This window comes from Calliphora vicina, chromosome 5 (genome assembly GCF_958450345.1).
Source record: "Calliphora vicina chromosome 5, idCalVici1.1, whole genome shotgun sequence".
Classification (NCBI taxonomy): domain Eukaryota; kingdom Metazoa; phylum Arthropoda; class Insecta; order Diptera; family Calliphoridae; genus Calliphora; species Calliphora vicina.
In genome coordinates this window covers 80850651-80870633 of record NC_088784.1, presented here as the reverse complement: position 1 = coordinate 80870633, position 19983 = coordinate 80850651, and the positions used below count along the sequence as shown (strand labels likewise).

Here is a 19983-nt window from a genome sequence, read left to right as displayed (position 1 = left end):
ATATTATGTTTAGTTACAATTTGCCAATAAAAAAAGTCATCTAAATACCAAAGAGAGTCAAAAATTGAATTACAAATATTAGAATAGTAAAAACTACTTGAATTAATAGCATGTTTTTATAAAATTTAGCAAAATTTAACGAGGAATTTATATTGTATTAGTTTAATTTGGTGAGATTCGAAACTAACATAAAGTTTGAAGCTACTTACTACTAACGTATGGGGAAAAAAGTTTCAACAAAAATGTTGAATCTGGCTAAAGAAGCTATAAGTATTTCAGGACACATTTTGAATTATGTTAAGTTTTGGGTTATGGGTTTATAATAGATGATGTATCTTTTGAATGCGGGTTTTGTTTTAAATAACTTAAATGTCAATTTGAAGGGTACACATCTGTCATTTATTCTCAATTAGTTATTGAATTCTGTACCAACGAATCGTCATATTCGGGAAGTTTTTTTTACTTATTTAACTTGATAAAAAGTGCCGCTGAAGCACACCGATTGTTCTCCAAAGCTTATGGTGAATGTATTCAATCGGTTTCATCGTGCGAGAAATGGTTTATGCGGTTGAGAAGTGGTGATTTTAACACGGAAGGCAAAGATCGCCCAGGCCAGCTAAAAAAGTTCGAAGAACAAGAATTGAAGCTATTACTTCATGAAGATTGTTGTAAAACTCAACAAGAGCTTGCAAAATCATTGGGAGCTACTCAAGCTGCAATTTCAAAACGTTTGAGTTCAGCAGGATTCATCCAAAAGCATGGCAATTAAGTACCATGTGATTTGAAGACGATAGTCCTTGAAGGACGATTTTACATGTCCGAAATTATGCAGCGAATCATTACTTGCGATGAAAAATGGACCCATTACGATAAACCGAAGCATAAGAGATCGTATGTGAAGCCCATCCAACCAGCCGAATCGACAGAATCAAAGCAAAATATACATGGCGCTAAGGTAACTCTATTATGAACTGCTGAAATTTGATCAGAGTATCCGATATTGGCTTGATTCGTTCATGACCATAAAAGATGAGCCGTTCTTTTGGCTCGGAATCCATATGTTGCCAGAAAGATGGGAAAAGGTCATAGCTAAGAATGGCCAATACTTTGAATTTTTAAGTCAACACCCAATATTTAATTAAATACCGAAAAAAATAAGACCATCAAACTCAAATTAGAGCTCCAAAAATTGCGAACATCGATATTTTAAACACCTGTAGATAAAATCCTTCAAAACTACTAGAAATGTGTATGGATGTTATCCATTTTTATACACACCATCCAAAGGGGGTATATTGATTTTGTTATTCCGTTTGTAATACATCAAAATATTCATCGCAGACCCAAAAAAGTATACATATTCTGGGTCATACGATTCTAAGACGATCTAGCTATGTCCGTCCGTCCGTCTGTCTATCTGTCTGTTAAAAACACGATAGGGACCAAACGAAAGGAGCTAGCTGGCTGAAATTTTCCACAAATACGATTCTAAGACGATCTAGCTATGTCCGTCCGTCCGTCTGTCTATCTGTCTGTTAAAAACACGATAGGGACCAAACGAAAGGAGCTAGCTGGCTGAAATTTTCCACAAATACTCTCTGTTGATAAGGTTTAGTATTGAAAATGGGCAATATCGGTCCATGATTTCGCCTAGCCCCCATAGAAATGTCTCCCCGGAACACAGCATTCATAAAAATGTTAATTATGCGACAATCCCGATACAATTTTGCAGAAATTAGTTCTAAGTACTCGAAAATTAGATTGTAAAGTATGGCGAAAATCGGGCAACATTTGTCCTAGTCCCCATGCAAGGTCCCCCTCAGAAAATGACTTGAACATTCATAACTGTCTTTTAATAATTAATATCATGATGAAATTGGACTAGTTTTATATGAACCTAAATCATTCTACCAACTTTTGTGAAGATCGGTCCATAATTGATCCAACCCCCCATATAACCATCAGAAAAATATTGTATTGGCACATATTGATGTGGACTATTCGGAACAGTCGAATATAACACTGCTATTTGTTTTTCTTTACATTAAATCAATCAAATTAATTAATTCAATTTAAGCTTAATTCACTGAAATCTTATTTCAGAATTAAAAATTACAGCAAATCATTCCACAAAATGAATGAATTTAAACAAATTTACTTAAGCCTTTTAGAGCTAGTTTCTGGGATAAAGATAATCTACATTCTTCGCTTAAACCTAAATTAAACTAAAAATTGTGTTTCTCACTTATTGTTTATATGCTATATAATCTAAGTTTAACTGAGCATCATTGGTGAGTTAAACTTAAGTATAAAATGCCAATGCACAAACTGATGAAAAATAAAATAAACAATTCAGCACAGCAGCTCATTGTTTTTATTTGCTTTATTAACATCAATATAATTTTTAATATACATTTTATATAATTTAATGTCACTTTTTCTTTTAGAAAGTTAAAATTTACAAAAAAAGTTATGTACGTGGTTGCTTTTTCTTATAAAATTTAAAGTATTGCCATATTTATATGAAAAATTTTGAAGAGTAAACATGTGATTTGACTGAAAAGTATGGCAATGCTAACAAAATTAATCCACAAGCACAAAGTATACAGAGGCGTCAAATTTGACATTTCAAAAACACTAAAATCAGCTTTTTTGAAATTGTTTCGATAGAAAGAGAAAACAAATTTGCGGTTTAATACAGATAGTGCGTTAAAACAAACAACTATATAAATAAGCACAAAACCAAACCAGTTGAAATTGTTTCGAGCGAAAGAGACAAATATATGTTTTTTGCCGTGTCGCCTCTGTATACTTTGTGCCACAAGTGAGAAACACAATCATTTGTTAAATTCCGGCAAAATATGTTTCTGGTTTAATATAACAGCGTGTTAAGCTGACTTTAACTGACAAGTAAGAAACTAGCTCTAGGAGCTAGTAATTTAATTGAAGACAAATTTAATCATTCAATAGATTTTACTAGGCGATTTTGTAATGGATTTGAATTAAAGAAAATTTGAATGATTCAATAAGGAATTAATTCTATAGTAAATTAATACTCAAAGCAATGAATTCACTTCGTTTGAATAGCAATTATTTGAAAATTAATTAAGAATTAATTCTTTCGAACATTTGAAATCAATACAATGTTTAATTTTGTAATGATTTCATATATTTGATTTAACGTTAGAACAAAATATTCACCCTTATCGCCGTTTACAATTTCTTCGAATGATTTCCCTACAAAATTTTAGTTTTCTTTCGCCAGATAAAGTATAAAATAAATTGTCTTTTGTTACTTAAAAGATATTGCAATAAGTTTTATAAAAACAGGCTATAAATTCTGTTAAAATAATAAGAGACATTAGCAAAAATAATTAATGGATAAAACACACAAACGTATATTTTCCGAGTAATTAGAATTTTATTAAATTTTTTAAGCTGTGAATTCATTTTAAACATACATTTGTCCAATTCACAATTGGTAGCGTAGCGTTGTAAGTTGTATGTCATAAATATTTTTCAAATAAAATTTTTCGAAACAAAAACAAAACATTAATAAAAAAATTTCGGCATACAACGGTACAAGGCTACGACACCGATTGTGAATTGGACAATTGTTTACAGAATTTTTTAATGATATTAAACAAAACTACTATATTTAAACTTGAAATTTAATTGTACGGACAAATGATGCGATGGAGCTATAAAATTTGCTTTTTTAAGCATTTATAACTGCACGATAACTTCTAAGTAGTGCAGACGGCAGTAATTGAGTAATTGCAAATGGGGGAATGTTTAGTAAATTTAGTTAATTTTATATATTTGCTAATGCATTATTTACATTAAACTAAAGCCGCTTAAAATTAATTTTAAATTCTATTTACTCGGATTGAACTTTTTCAAAGGGTGGAAGAAATATTTTTATAATAATGTTCTTAAGAAAATAAGGTTGGTACAACATCAATATTATTTTTAAAATAGAAATATGTACTACGAAATTAAAATCTTAAAACATTTAAAGACAAGTTTAGATGCTTTACGAATTAAATTAAAAATAAGTTAAAATGATTCTAATTAAAAACTCAACATACTAGAATTAAACAATCATCATCATATGTATCACAACAATATGAAAATTTATGAAAAAAAAAAATATTATTAAAAAGAATAAAATGATGAAGTTTTTGGTTTTTATTGTTACCTGTAGTATGTCGTAATCATGTACTTTAGACTGATATTGTTTTTTGATTTTTATATTGTGATGCATAAATCAAATTTTGAAAAGAGGTAATAAAAAATAATATGATTTCAATTAAATATATATATGACTATGAAAAAGGTGAAATTTTGTTGATGTATTCTACATATTTTCGAGGGTCATCTCGAAACTAACAATTTTAATTGATGGTGGGGTTTTGACTTGACTTGAATTTTAGAGATTCAATTATGTTTAATGTTGTTTTGGAAAAATCCTTAAAAAATTGCTAAGGAAGATTTAAGAGACTTGAAAATATATTATTTGAACAGATTTTTTTTAATTTGATTTTTCCGAATTTTTTCAATTTATTTTCTCAACACAAACAGCGAGCTACAATTTTGTTCTTCTTATTCTTATTGTTTTGATAACAAAATGTAACATTTTCTGACGTTGTGTATGGCAATACTACAAAGTTTAAACTAGAACCCAAAAACATCAAAGTAAATTAAGGTTAGATTAGATTTATTTTTAGATTAACTAATCTGATTGATCTTCAAGTCAAAAACCTGCCCTTAAACATGTAGAATATATAATTTAAAACTAAGCCTACACTGAGTGTATTTACGCGTAAATGGTTCACATATGAAAACGTGTTTGAAAATTTAAAATAATATAGAAACTTATAAAAATAATTAATTTAATTGTTGGTAGGAAATAAAACTTTTGTTTCGGCATTAATCTACATAACAGAGGAGTGTTTTTTATAATTTTTATAGTCTGTGTAGTTTAAACATGTAAACATTGTTGTCTGGTGTAAAAAAAAATATTTTTTTTATTGTTTTCTTCTTTGTAATAATAAAACTTGAGGTTATATTGGTTTTTTATCATCTTACCTGTTTTTCCATATGGGATGTGGTAGAATTTTTTCTGGAGTGCGGTGGATTTGGCGCCAAATTATGTGAATCAACTTGATCTTTCGTTGTGGGCGTCACCTGATTAGCTGGAACATCGGCTATAGCTGGTGTGGGTTTAAATTTACGAGGGACTTTTTCATAATCTCGCATAGTAGTAATGAGTAAACGGAAGAGTTCCCAATGACCAAAACTTAAGTTGAGAACCTTTAAATTCAATTAAAAACCAAGTCAATTAAATGTTAACATAAACTATCTTAATTTGTTATCGAAAACTATTGAAATTTTCATTAAACAAATTTTTCACTTACCTGTTTTAAATCATTCAGTTCACAATACTTTAGAACACGTCCATTTACTGCATTTTCCCTTAGAGTGGGTGCTAATTTTGTTAATGTTGGCTTTAAATCTTCAACACGCTCAAGTAAACTTATAATACCCTCCACAGTAAGATCAGAAAGTTTCGTTTGTAAAATATCATCCTAAATTTCAAATATTTGTAAAATTGTTAAGTTATTTCACATTTAATTTAATTTTAAACTCACCCCAAATGAATCTGCAGGCGAACTTAGCAAAGGAGTCATGGGCGGTTCAGTGCTAGAGCTCAAATTACGTTGTCTCAATTCCTGCATAGCATATTCATTTTGCAAAAGATGGTAGGGTGGGTAAGGACCCAGAGGAGAAGGCACATATGTTGTGGGTGTTGGTGGCAAACGCATTGATGGCTGAACACTGGGGCGATTTTGTAAAACCACTGAACCTTCATCTTCAATCGATTGTTGATCCTCTGTAATGAGCAAAGAAGTATAATTTTTAATATGTCTTACATAAAATAGAAATAAATAAAACAAACCTTTTAATACTTTTCGTAAATATGGATCTAAATTAATGGTGAATGGAAGAAATATACGTAAATCTGCTACTAGGAGATCAGACTTATGCAATTGCAAAAAGGCATCTAATTTTCGTTCATCACGATCTAATTCTAACAGGTTAGCAGCTTCACGTAAACAGGCTAATTTAGGTCGTACCCTTAAACAATACAAAGCAAAATTTATATTAACATTTGTTCCCAAATGAATATATTGTATATAACTTACTTTTCATATACAGCTTGTAGCGAAAGACTATCATCAAACTGATCCATAAATTGATCGTGATACAACACAATCATACTGGCTCTCAAAGGCCATTGTTCGGTTAAATTAATCCAAGAACTTAAACGATACCAACTAAAATCAATTTGGAATGCTTTTAATAAACGCACTGCAAAAAAAAAGATGAAATATTTATATTTTATCCGTAACACTCCATGCAAAAAACTCGCTCTTACCCGTAATATAAATAACATTCATCAGACGTCTCATACTACGCGGATTGACATCGCTAAAGTAATCGTCTGTCAACATTATCTTTGACATGTCTAAAACACCTTGTGGATTTTGACCTAAACGATGTAGATTCGAACCTATTGAACTGGCCACCGACTCCGACAATCGTAACTTTTTACCAGGGCCTGCTCCACGACCACCACCAGCTGCCATGGGTCCTCTTAATTTTTCTTGACTCGACATTATTTCGGAGGCATTGGATAAACGCCTTGCCGATATCGAATGACCCAAGGTGGGAGCATCATCGCCTTGTAAATCGCCGTAGTTACGTTTGAATAGTAAGGCAGTCATTTGGGCTCTTTGGACCTTACGTAAACCAGAATTTTGCAAGTACACCGGTAAATGTATTAAATTTCTAAGGAAATCATGACCACCAATACCACCTTCGGTAAAGAGACGGCGACTATTGGCCTCGGCAGCTTTAGCAATAACGTGGGGATCGACGGCTATAAGTACAACAAATGGCCGATTTGGCGAGGAGAGCAATGTCTGTATAGCATTTAAAACGGACAGAATTCTTTCAGTATCACAGGAGTCCAAAGCATCAACTACGCCTACCAAACGGCTCTGTTGACTGGTAAAAGCATCAAGACACTGAAATTTAAGCACAATTTTAGTTTATAACACTGGAAAGTTAAATATTATAAAGATACGAAACTCACCTTCACCATATCGGTCATTAACGCCACCTCAGCTCCCAATGCCGTCAATGGAGCACCCTCATTAGAACGCACCGTACGCTTCAGATGACGACCTTGTGACACAAATAACGAACTAACCGCTTTGGCCAGCACATGAAGATTTGTACAGATTATGCAAATAAATACAGCACATATAACATAAATTGGCACCAGGACATTATCACGTTCCACATTGGTGCCATGAGCAAAATAGGCCACCACCAGCGAAAGACCAGCAATTAGCGCCAATAAACCAACTTCAAAGATTACCACTATAGGAACACAACACATGCGACGCCAACGCCAACCAGCCGTAACTTTTAAAGGTTTAGGACGAAATGCTCTATAGAGTCTAGTCGATAACCAGCCATAGTGCGTTTCGATGGCTTCAAATAGCGCAGCCAACATATGAGCTACAGCCCCTTCTCCCGTCGGCGAAGCGCTACTGGCTTCGGCAAAATGAAAACGAACAGGTTTTGCTGTTGTATCAGCCTGTGCACCAGGTGGATGACAAAAAGCCACTTGGAGTATCAGTCGTAGGCGTCCAATGCGCTTCAAAATGCCGTGATCAATGGAATAAGCCCAGTACATGTCCATTTGATAATTACAATAACGTATTATAGCTAATAGCAGGTATGCAAACACCAAGAAACTAACACCAGCCACGCCACCCCACAGAGCCGACCAAGTGGCCAAGCCCACAATGGTGCCCAGAATTAAAGCTAAATGAAAGCATACCAAAAACAATAGGCCACCAGTTTTCAGCGGAGGTTCAGCCCATTGCCGTGCAAAATTTGTCATTTCATCTTTAAGTTTGTTAAGCAGGAACGATTTGCCGCTGCCCCATTTGGCATACAAGCCCACCGTTATGGGTGTGGTTAACGTGGGATCACTCAAGACATCAGCCAAGGCAGAGGAATACAATTCATAGCCCAGCATACCTTCAGAATCTTCATTTGTATTTAAACGTCTCGAACCAAATACTTGGCCTAAAATTGTCTTTTGATGGGAGGTATCTATAACATAGGGCGTCTCACCCGACTTATTGGGTCTATATAATAATTGACTGTTTTTCGGATTTCTTAATAAAGCTTCCACAATTGCCTTCGATCGAGCACGCATGGCAATGTGCAGGCAAGTATCACCTTTCTTATCACTAGCACCAACCTTAGCCTTACGATCTAACAACATTTGTACTATATCCAAGTTGCGATTGCGCACTGCCTTTAGTAAAGCTGTGTCGCCATCTTTGGTAGCCGCTTCGAGATCGGGATTAGTTTGCAGTAAAATTTTAACTATTTGATTGTGACCCTTTTCCACGGCCGTATAAACGGCCGTCTTACGATCTTTGCCCTGTATATCAACATCCGCATGTTTTTTCAACAAAGCCTCCACCACACTACGATGACCGCCCTTGACAGCATGTATAAGCGGCGTATCACCTGCACGATCTTGTATATTTATATAAGCACCAGCCGCAATCAAAGCTGCAGCGATTTCTTGGTAACCTTCGCGTGAGGCAATCGACAGGGCAGTCATGCCATCTTTGTCGAGAGCATTGACATTGGGTTTCTTTTCCAGCAGAGATACAACACAATCAGTGTGACCTCCCGAAACGGCCACCAACAAAGGAGTCCATGAATACATGCCAGCTGTATCCACATTGGCTCCAGCCTTCAATAGTGTATCAACTATATCTGCATTACCCTTGCGGCAAGCCCACACCAAGGCGGTCGTACCATATTTATCACCCACATTCACTTTAGCTCCACGAGTTACTAACATTTCAACAATTTCCTTAAAACCGCGACCAGCAGCCCATAGCAGAGGACCCAAATGATAATTGCCATGGACATTAACATCGGCTCCTTTGTCCAAGAGAAAGCGCACCAATTCTGTATGACCACGATAAGCAGCCCACATTAAGGCAGTCCAACCGCCCTGAGAAACAAATTAGAAGTAATAAAATTAATGAACAATTTATATAGTTAAAAACAAAGTACATTTAACTAAAATTATGGAAGTGGAGAATATGATCATGCGTAATAGGATCTTGATAAACATTAATAATGAGTGATCATCAAAAAATACGGATGCGTAGCACCGTGGAATGTGCCTATTATCACACAGTGGGGGAATTTCGAAAAAAGTGGATATAAATTTGTAATTTCTAAACGAATATTCCGGGCGGAGTCTCAATGACCCAAATTAGGGTACGTTGGGTTTATACTTTATATAAATTTCAATAGCCTACGATAATAGGAACTTGACAACCTTAAATAGTGTTCGATCGTCAACCAACACTGATCGTACCCTAATTTGGGTACGAGACTCCGCCCGGAATATCTTTTAGAAATTATTAGAAATTACACATTTATATCCACCTTTTTTCGAAATTCCCACCTAAGGTTTTGAGATAATATGTGAATTTGAATCACTATAATCTTACCATATCCCTATGCTCAATATCAGCACCATGATCCAATAACAATTGCACTATATCGAATTGTCCCGTTTTGGATGCACACAACAGAGCTGTCCAATTGTCATTATCCTCAGCATGAATGTCAGCGCCACGTGCCAAAAATTCACGCACAAAGGGCGTTAGACCACGAGCTGCCACAACCATGAGTACCGTGGTGCCATTTTCATCACGATCATCAACAGATAAATGACGACTATCTAAGATAGCTCGCAGCCCCGATAAATCGTTTGTATCCACATATTGTAGAAGTGCTCGATGTCCCAACGAACCCATAGAATCTCCAAAACGATTGAGGTTCTAAGAATAAAGAAAACACAATATGAATTTAGAATATTGAGTGAATATTTTATAAAAGTAATATTTTCAAAAATACATACAATATATAAATAATTTGTTTGTATTCAAGTGGTTAAAATAGTTAGATAAATAAAATAATTAAATTAATAAACATGCTTTAGAAGGGAACTTAAGTAAATATGTTAAATTTTTAAACTAAGTAAAATCCGGGATCTACCTAAAACTACGTAAGACAATGCAATATATTTGAAATATTTTAATTATTTAATAAAACATTGTTAACTTAAGCTTTAGTGAAGAGAAAAGTTCTAGTTATTGAAATAGGTGTAACATGATTAATAATACATATAAATTTAGTAATAACAAAATACATACATAAATTAGTTAACAATTTTTGAAAATGTAATTCTTATTAGGAAAATTTAAGTTACAGGCATTAACGCAGCGTAATTGATCAAAATTTTAAACTTAACCAGAGCAATTCATGTTCAGACATTATTTTAGAAACTTCTACATATAAAATATCTAAAGAGATATTCGCATTTAAAAGACATACCAAAATAGGTTGCTGGAATGTCAGAAAACTTTGTGAGTGCGGAAAACTCGCGCGAAACTCGGGAACGTGACAAATTGAAATTAGATATTGTAGGAATAAGCGAATGCAGATGGAATGGTACGGGAATGCTTCCTTATTCAGGTCGGGAATAAATCGTAATCCATAGCGATTGAGTTGCAATTTTCCTAAGTCGTAACGCGTCTAGTATTAGGAGGAACACTATTTAAACATAAACTTAGCCATAAAATGACATGGGTCTCTCCAAATAAGAGGACTGAAAATCAAATTGACCACTGCTACATAAGACGTAAATGGAAGCATAACCTCTGCGATGTTAGAGTAAAACGTAGTGTCGATATTGGATCTGATCATCACCTGTCGCTGTCTTGCAGAAGAAAGTTTGTCCCATCAACAGTTGTCGACACGTAAGTTTGATATGTTTGTCGATGATAATGTAGAAAACGATATTAACAGATTACCAGAACAGGAATTCAATCCAAATGATGGAGTGGAACAAAGTTGTAATCAAATAAAAGAAAATCTCTTTCTTTTCCCAAAGTTGTTTTTTTCTTTTTTTGGAAAATTTTTTTTTCGAATTGTTATTTAATCATTTTTTTTTTTAAATTTAAAATTTTTTTTTTGTTTTTTAAATTTTTACGTCGTTGCAAATGTCTTTTAAATATCTATCATTAGATATCCATATTGTCTATATTAATGACTTAGTAATCCAGATATAGGTCAAAAATCGAGGTTGTCCTGGTTTTTTCCTCATATCTCAGCCACTTGTGGACCGATTTTACTGATTTTAAATAGGAAATTTCTCGAAAGCATGTCTGACAGAATTATTGAAGATTTGGATCCCGAAGATATCTGGGGTCTTCAGAAAATTGATTTCAACAGACGGACAGACATATAGACGGACATGGCTTAATCGACTTACGGTCCAAGCAAACAAGCCGCAAGCAAAAACTACACTTAAATTGTTTATGAGTAAACATAAACCACGTGACCGCCCCATCAAATCTAAGGATATACCTCTACTAACAAACGTAGATGAACAATTAATACGAGGAGAATGAACATTATGGAAACCCTCAACAACAGCTCACCATATCCTGAACCATCCAATGACATGTCCGCTTCAACATTACTTCATTAAAACCAGACCTCCATCTCCGGATGAAATAGAAACCGCTATTAGAAAACTAAAAAACAACAAAGCGCAATCAAAAAATGTCCTTGAAAATACGGTTGTAACTAATCGACGCGGTATCCAATTGTACTTATCCAGCCATCTCGAGGATTTTGACTAGCACAACGACACCTGTTTTCTGTCCGGTCAGAAATAGGTTGAGTTTGTTGACTAGATTGGAATCCACAAGGCAATAGAATAAGAGGTCGGCCAAAGACTCTTGCTTAAAGAAAAGGAAAACAGCGGAATAAGCTGGAATGAAATAAAAGCCTAGCGAATGATCGAATATTTTGTAGAAATTTTGTAGAGGACCTATGCCCCACAGGGAGTTAAGCGGACAGAAAAAAAAATATTTTACCTTAAAGCCTTAACAACGTTTTAAATTTTGATAATTTACCCGACGTTAGAATATTTAGAAGAGTTTTTCCCTATTTTGGAAAATAATACTGAATCCTTTTAAACTTGATATAAAATTCTGCCAAGTTAAACTTAAGACAAATTAAACTGGCGTTTAAACAGATATACAGTTTTTCAATGATGGTTAATACAATGGTAGTAGAAGAAGAAGAACTGTCAAATAGATTTAGAAATGTGTCGTGTAAACTGGGTCAGAATTACAAAGTTTTAAAACTTTTGTTCTCAAAATTAAAATATATTCCTTTAAAATTTTAAAATGCATTTTCTTGCACTTTCGAAAGAACTCTGTATGTAAAAAGTATGGGTTTTCCACTAATGTGTTAACACTATTACGTTCGATGCAAAAGTCTAAATTTTTTTATAATTTCTTTGTAAAAATCTTATCAAATTGAAGTGGTTTGTAAACCCAAAAAAATTCTTTCAAATATCCAAAAAATAATGCAAGGAAAATACTTTGATTTATACAACAAAAAAATTGACGTTCATTATTCGATTTATCGACGACTTAATGTGTCTTTTGAAAATTACCAGAAACCTTTACGTACAATTCAAAAAATGATTATTTTAACGCAAATTTAACATTATTTACCACTTAAAATTACAATTGTCATGAAATGACTTAAATGAAATTAACTTGAGTGTTTGTTTACAAACAAAATGTTATGACATAAACCATGCGCAGAGTTGCCAAAGCTAAACATAACCTAAAAATAAACTATAAATGACAGACAGATAAATTAAGCAAGTTATAAAAATAAATTTTGAAGTGTTTATTATAAGAATTTTAGCAATTAATTAAATTCGCTTGAATGGCATCCCTTGTTTATTCAAAATCATTGCGTTTTGGTGTAATTTTTCATATTATTTGTAATCATTTTATAATTTATTGCCCATTATTATAAGCAATATGAAGGCATACATTTATTTATGTCACTCAAAAATACACAAAATATTAAAAATGAAAAATGACAAAGTAAACACAATCCCTACATGTCAACTTATCATTCGTGTGCTTAAATGATTGATAACAATTCAAACAAAATACCTACACGATAAATATCAACAACAAAATTTATGATAAATTTCAGTTTTGACATTGGAAAAATAAAGGATAAGAAACTGTCAAGCTGGCGTTTAAAAGTTATAAGGTCTTTGCTATTTGTGATAAACTTTTGACGTTTATTGACAAAAAAAAGTAACAGCCAGGAAAAAGTTAATAACATTTTCTTGTTAACACTTATGTTTAAGAAGTGCTGACCACTTGGGTAAAATGTTTTATCTATATGTTTATGAAATGTCTATTTTTAGTTAAAACTTACAGTAAGAGACAATATAATGGAGACCTTTTTGAAAACTTTGTTAAGTAGTTTCCGAATTCAATATCATTATAATCATGAAAGGGGTCCAAAAACTACTTTCAACTGGTTTTTATTGAAAACTCAATAAAAACCCAATAAAAACAACTAAAACCAAAAATTTGGCTTTTCGTAATATTTAGCTTTTATATATGATGCACATAAGAAAAAGAAAAAAAATTGATCTCATGATTTTCAAATTATCCACAATAATATTAATGAAAAATTTTAATTTTATATAAATTTATTGAAAAACTAGTACGAGAGCTATATTCGGCTGTGCCGAATCTTATATACCCTTCACCATATTATACTTCAAAATAAAAATTTTAAATATTTTTAGGTAAACAAAATTTATTTTTTTTTGCAGTTTTTTAAAATTTTTCGAATTGTTTTTTTAAAATTTTTTTTTTAGTTTTTTCAATTTTTTTTAATATTTAGCTAAAAAAAAAAACGTTTGGTGAAAAAAAATGTTGACCCATTGTAGATCATTAGATATCCATATTGTCTATAAAATATTGGAAAAAAAATTTTTCGAATTGTTTTTTTTAAATTTTTTTTTTTTAATTTTAAAATTTTTTTTTTAGTTTTTTAAATTTTTTTTAATATTTAGCTAAAAAAAACGTTTGGTGAAAAAAAATGTTGACCCATTGTAGGTCCAACTTACTATGGTTTTATATATGTCATTGCAAAGGCTTTGAAATATCTATCATTAGATATCCATATTGTCTATATTAATGACTTAGTAATCCAGATATAGGTCAAAAATAGGTAAAAAATCGAGGTTGTCCTGGTTTTTTTCTTATATCTCAGCCATTTGTGGACCGATTTTCTCGATTTTAAATAGCAAACTTCTCGAAAGCATGCCTGGCGGAATTATTGAAGATTTGGATCCCGAAGATATCTGGGGTCTTCAGAAAATTGATTTCAACAGACAGACGGACGGACGGACATGGCTTAATCGACTCCGCTATCTATAAGGATCCAGAATATATATACTTTATAGGGTCGAAAATGAAAAATGTAGATATTACAAACGTAAAGACAAACTTATATATACCCTTCTCACGAAGGTGAAGGGTATAAAAATAGTTTAAAAATGTGTTCGAAAGAAAAAAGGGAAAATTTTACTCATGTTTTGTAAATTTTTTATTGCTATTTCCGAAAGTAGACCTTATGGTTAATTAAAGAGCAATCCCTGCAAGATTTGATTTCAGAGCTAAGTTGAATTCCATCTATGAAGCTACTTCTCTCAGAGATTCATGGCCGATATATAGATCATCGCAATGTGCCTTATGTGACCAATTATAGACTGATTCTTGCCAAACATGACACAATTTGCAGCTTAAAGTTAATTAAAGTTTGTTGAAATCATTTTACTTTAATATTCTTTACATTTGTTTAAAATGTAATTGCAGTTGCTAAAATGAGATTAACTTTGAAATTTATAATCATTTATGATTAAATTCTAAAACAGTTTCGCTATGCAGTGTAATAATAACTGGCAATTTTAATTTTTTTATTATTATTTATTATTTGTTTAAAGTATATTTGGTTTATCTTAAAGTTTGTAACAGAATGACGTGACAAATAAAAACCAAACAATTGTACATATTATTTTTTCAATACCAAAACTCTAATGAATATGTAACAATATTTATACCAATATTCATACCTGGAAGCTTTGGAAAACCTATTTCAACTAAAGTACGGACATCGCTAAATAGGCTATCTATAAGATTTACAAGAATCACAAATCATTTGTCAGTAAAAGTGGCGTGTGGCAGTTCATTCAAATAAAATTTAAATCACTTTTGTAAACAAATCTGTTTTTACAAACTGCAGGGTATACACTATGCGTTATGGCTCTCCCTTCAATTTACTTTGTTTGGGTGTGAGAATTAACGACACTGACAGATGCCGAGTGCTGATATCAGATAAAATTTAGATTTTTGTCCTAGATAACACATTTTTAATTTTGCTCCACAAAGCATCAAAACAGTCAAATGATTTATATTTCTTCTTTTTAATTTGATTTGTTTAGTTTAGTTTAATATTGTTTGCTTGTTTTGAACGTGTTTTTTGTAAATTGCGGAGTTATTTTATTAGAATTTCATTACCGAGCAACAATTTTGGAGACTAATATAAAAATACATTCACGTGTTTGCATACCATGTTTTTATATTGTACATATGTTTCAAAAATACAATAATTTTGGGAATATTAAAATGAGAAAATTTAATTAATTTTGGTGAATCATTTTATATATATAATGATAAAAGAAATTTTTCAAATAGATAAGCCACAAAGTCTACATTAAAAACCGCATAGACTAATTTAAATTGAAATTCTAATTAACTTATAACTTATTTTCATTGTTAAATGACTATATCTATTGTATTAACGATTATTGTTTTATGTTGAAAAGTTTTCTTAAATAAGCCGCAAATATGTATTTATCAAAAGGTGGTATGTGGTTGCGACATTTATAAAATACTAAAATAACTAGTTTTAGGAAGAGTATAATCAGAATCACTCCAGATTCTTTGATAATAGCCAAGGAACTAGTTCTGGAACAAGTTCTAAGGAAATATACTGAGAGGAACACATTTTGAAATTGAAATTCATATCCCAGGAAAATAATTGTGTTCGTCCAGAACTAGTATAATCAGAACCACTCCAACTTCTTAGATGACAGCCTTAACCACTATTAATGTCGGAATAGAATTCATTAATTTTTGAATTAATTCATAATGGAATTAATTGATTACAAAATTCTTCCAACCCTTCAATTGTTAAAATCTAATCCAAAATGAATTAAAAATTTCCTAATTAATTTTGAAAACTTGAATTATTCAGTAAGAAATTATTTCTGAATAGAATGAATTCTTAAAGGAATGAATTTAATACGTTTGAATAAAGCCTATGAATTAATTTAATTTGAATTCTTTAAGAAAATGTTTAAGAGATACAAATTTATAAATTTTGAAAAAATAAATAAAGATTAATTCTTTTGAATCTTTATTATAAAGCACTTCTTTAAAGTTATCTAGATCTAGATCTTGTTCTTTAGCATTACTATTAGTTTTCAAAGAATTTCAGGAAACCGCTATATCAAGAGAAATTTCAGTTTCTAAATAACTAGTTCTAGAAAGAGTATTTAATACATCTAGAACGTGTTTTATGGAACACAATTATAATAAAGCATTTTTATTGATTTATTTAGGAAGAAGTTTAGTTAAACATTGAACATGAAGCTATTATAGAGTAAACTAAATTATCAGCTGTTTCTCGGAAGTAGTTCCAAACGTCCCAAATTCAAACAAAGTCACTGTTGAAAAACCTTATTGTTGAACAGTTTCTTATAAGGTGTGCTTGTCCCGCAAAGATTCCTGAGAACTAGTTACGAGGTTGATTGATTTGAACAAAAATCATTGCATCCTACGAAATACCATGCGATTTTTGCATTCAGTGGACAATTTTGGAAAAGTGACTTTTTTATAACAGAATTCTAATGAATATGTTTAACAACAAATGGGACGGCCATGTATGGATTAAAGAATCCATTCGCGAGTATTTTTTCTATAAATATAAGGTTTCTTTAGCCAATTTAATGATAGAAAAAAAGAAGCAATACACATTTTGAACAGCTTTCGTAGATAATTTCGAGGGAGACAGTTTCAAATATAAATCACTGACGAATGAACTAGTTATAGAACTGTTTCCGTAAAGCTTCTTTATCACTAGTTCCTAGGAAGAAAATTTCGATCAAAAAACATTGATTAATGAACTGAATATCCAATAAATTCCAAATACACAACCACTAAAAAGAATACTAGCTAGTTATGCATTAGTTCTAAAATTACATTTCTGGTTGGATCAAATTATACAAGTTTGAAAACAACATACAAATGATCTGCAGAAATCTAGCAGTTAAACGCTTTATAAGTAAAGCTTATTGGTATGTTCATATCCGACGAAATACAGTGGTTCACAATACAATGGAAACTTTTCCGAATATTTAACTAATAATTCAAAATCCAATCATAATTCTTATGAAATTTTTAATATTTTAGTATTTTATCAAAGAATAATAACATAATTAATTAAATTCTGAAAATAGAAAACAAACTAAACCGTATTCATTATTATGGTATTGACAAACAACGGAAGTTTAGGATCCAATTTTACAAAAATTGTCTTGCACTTTTAATGACCCAATATTTTGTTGGATATCCTCCTGTGTTTTTTATTACTGCTTCACAGCGACGATGTATTGTACCAATTTAAGATCCTATCATCTGCTTTGAAATAATTTGTCATTCTCTTATAATCTGATAAAGCTTCATTCGAGTCCGTATTTTATGATGTACAATTTCCCATATGTTTTCTAGAGGATAAGATCTGGCGATTGGACAGGCCTCTTCGAAACGCGTACTTCATCCCAAACTAGGGATATAAACTCCCTAGTTTGGGATGATTGTTTAAAACTGAAATGTATCCGATTCCATTCTATGATATGAATTGAACCCATACCTTGCCCTGAAAATTAGTTCCACACCAAAACATTTCCACCGCCAAACAGGCTTGCCAATCTTGGGGATTTGTTCCCAAAGGTGGGGATTTTAAAAAGCTTTGTGGACAGAAAATTTCGTTTGGGGGTGGGGTCTATTAATTTACCATAAACTTGTATGCAATGTGCTACGAGATATATTGGAATTCAAACAATTGGATGGGCTATTTTCGATAAGAAATTTTGGCTACTTCATAAGAATTGTAACTTCAAGGAACCTTAAAATAAAAATATTTGGGGATTTATTTAATTGTTGTTGGACACAGCGATGTAAGAACCAGGAAACCCAGCCACCAAACTTGACTGTCTTATTTCTGTACTTCGGGTTCTGTCTCTTACAAAAAATCTCCGATCACTGCCTCTTTAGATTCATACGAAAAGCGATCACTATCCCATTTCTGCCTCGAGCAGTTTAATTGTTCAAATTGTATACGAGCAGTACGGTTTTTATACCCTACACCACCATAGTGGGGAGGGTATAATGCTTTTGTGCAGATGTTTGTAACGCCCAAAAATATAAGTCTAACACCCACCTTAAAGTATACCGATCGACTTAGAATCACTTTCTGAGACGATTAAACGATGTCCGTCCTGGCTGGCTGGCTGTCCATGTAAACCTTGTACGCAGAGCAGAGTACAGGTCGCAATTTTGAAGATATTTCGATAAAATTTGGTACCAAGCCTATTGAAAATGGCTGAAATCGGTCCATTATTTCACCTAGCTCCCATACAAATGTCCTCCCGAAATTGGACTTTATCGGCCATAAATGTTTAATTTATATATGTATCTCCACAAGTTCCGCTCCAAATAAGTTTTATATACACAAAATTCATGTCTCCAAATTTTGTTACGATCGGTCCATAATTAGTCATAGCTCCCATATAGACCCGCTTCCGAAAATCACTTTAACGTGCATAAATCGCTTAAAAATGTGGGTATACTCACAAAATTCAACATAGTAAACTTAAATATAGACGCAAATCACACGACCTAATTTCATGGTGATCGGTCCATAATTGGTCATAGCCCCCATATAAGGCCCACTACCGAAAATCACTCAAAAATATAAATTATTGAAATTTTAAAAGAAAAATGTTTTTGCTCTTTTACTTAGTGTAGGGTATTGACCGATCATACTTTCTTACTTGTTGTTTTTAAATAAGAGGAAGAGAAATGTAGTGTATCGCGGGGCGATTGGAACCAAGTTCGAAAACAAATTTTCAATTATAGGCTATACCAGAACTACTTATACTTGTATTAGCCCTCCGTTAGTCGCAACTGATCTAAACACCCTAAATTTTAAGCTATTTTTTGATAAAAATATATATTTACTGCAATTTTTATATCACTCTTTTAAAAAAATTTGAATTTAATATTGTTTTTATGTTTTCGAAATAAAAAGTGAAGAGATTATTTTCAAACGCACGTTTTTTTATTGATATCAATTTGAAATATTGCAAGTAGTCTCGATTGAAAATTATCGTGACTAACGGAGGGTTGGTTAAGTTAAATAAAATTTAAACCGTTCAATATAAAAATCGCCAAAAATACTTAAATTTATTCAAATATTGTACAAATTCATTAAAATATTGGCATATTACATATTCGGTTTTTATAAATTTATTTCCGGAAATTCTTCCATTAAAGATTATAGTTGCTTCCGTTACCTATTTAGGCGAGTTGGCCCACTTTTTTTTCATTGTGGCATGATGCCAAATCGGGACAGAAATATGAAGATACATACTCTGATACCACAAATGATTGGCTTCTTTTTCCACAACTGCAAATAGCTTGCCATACAAGAATCTTCTTGTGCACAAAAGAATCAGAGCATTTAACTTTACGAACTGCTTTTCAGATAGAAGTTTGCCTTTCGAAAGAGTTGTTCGACTTATTTTGCCTTACCAATATCTGACTGACCTTTTGT

The 19983-nt window shown here is 32.1% G+C and overlaps 1 protein-coding gene across 7 annotated transcripts in view; it reads right to left on the bottom strand.

The window, feature by feature from the left end:
* Arms (Ankyrin repeat-rich membrane spanning) overlaps window positions 1-19983 on the bottom strand; it is a 91437-nt gene that overhangs the window by 12050 nt on the left and 59404 nt on the right. For all 7 annotated transcript variants that reach the window (XM_065514528.1, XM_065514525.1, XM_065514524.1 and 4 more), the window contains exons 2-9: window positions 9630-9962; window positions 7163-9121; window positions 6443-7094; window positions 6210-6375; window positions 5963-6141; window positions 5655-5896; window positions 5421-5591; window positions 5092-5316 (exon numbers count right to left, since the gene is read on the bottom strand). In XM_065514528.1, the coding sequence (XP_065370600.1) occupies window positions 5092-5316; window positions 5421-5591; window positions 5655-5896; window positions 5963-6141; window positions 6210-6375; window positions 6443-7094; window positions 7163-9121; window positions 9630-9938 (3903 nt within the window). In that variant the 5' untranslated portion in view covers window positions 9939-9962. The remainder of the gene's footprint in view (window positions 1-5091; window positions 5317-5420; window positions 5592-5654; window positions 5897-5962; window positions 6142-6209; window positions 6376-6442; window positions 7095-7162; window positions 9122-9629; window positions 9963-19983) is intronic.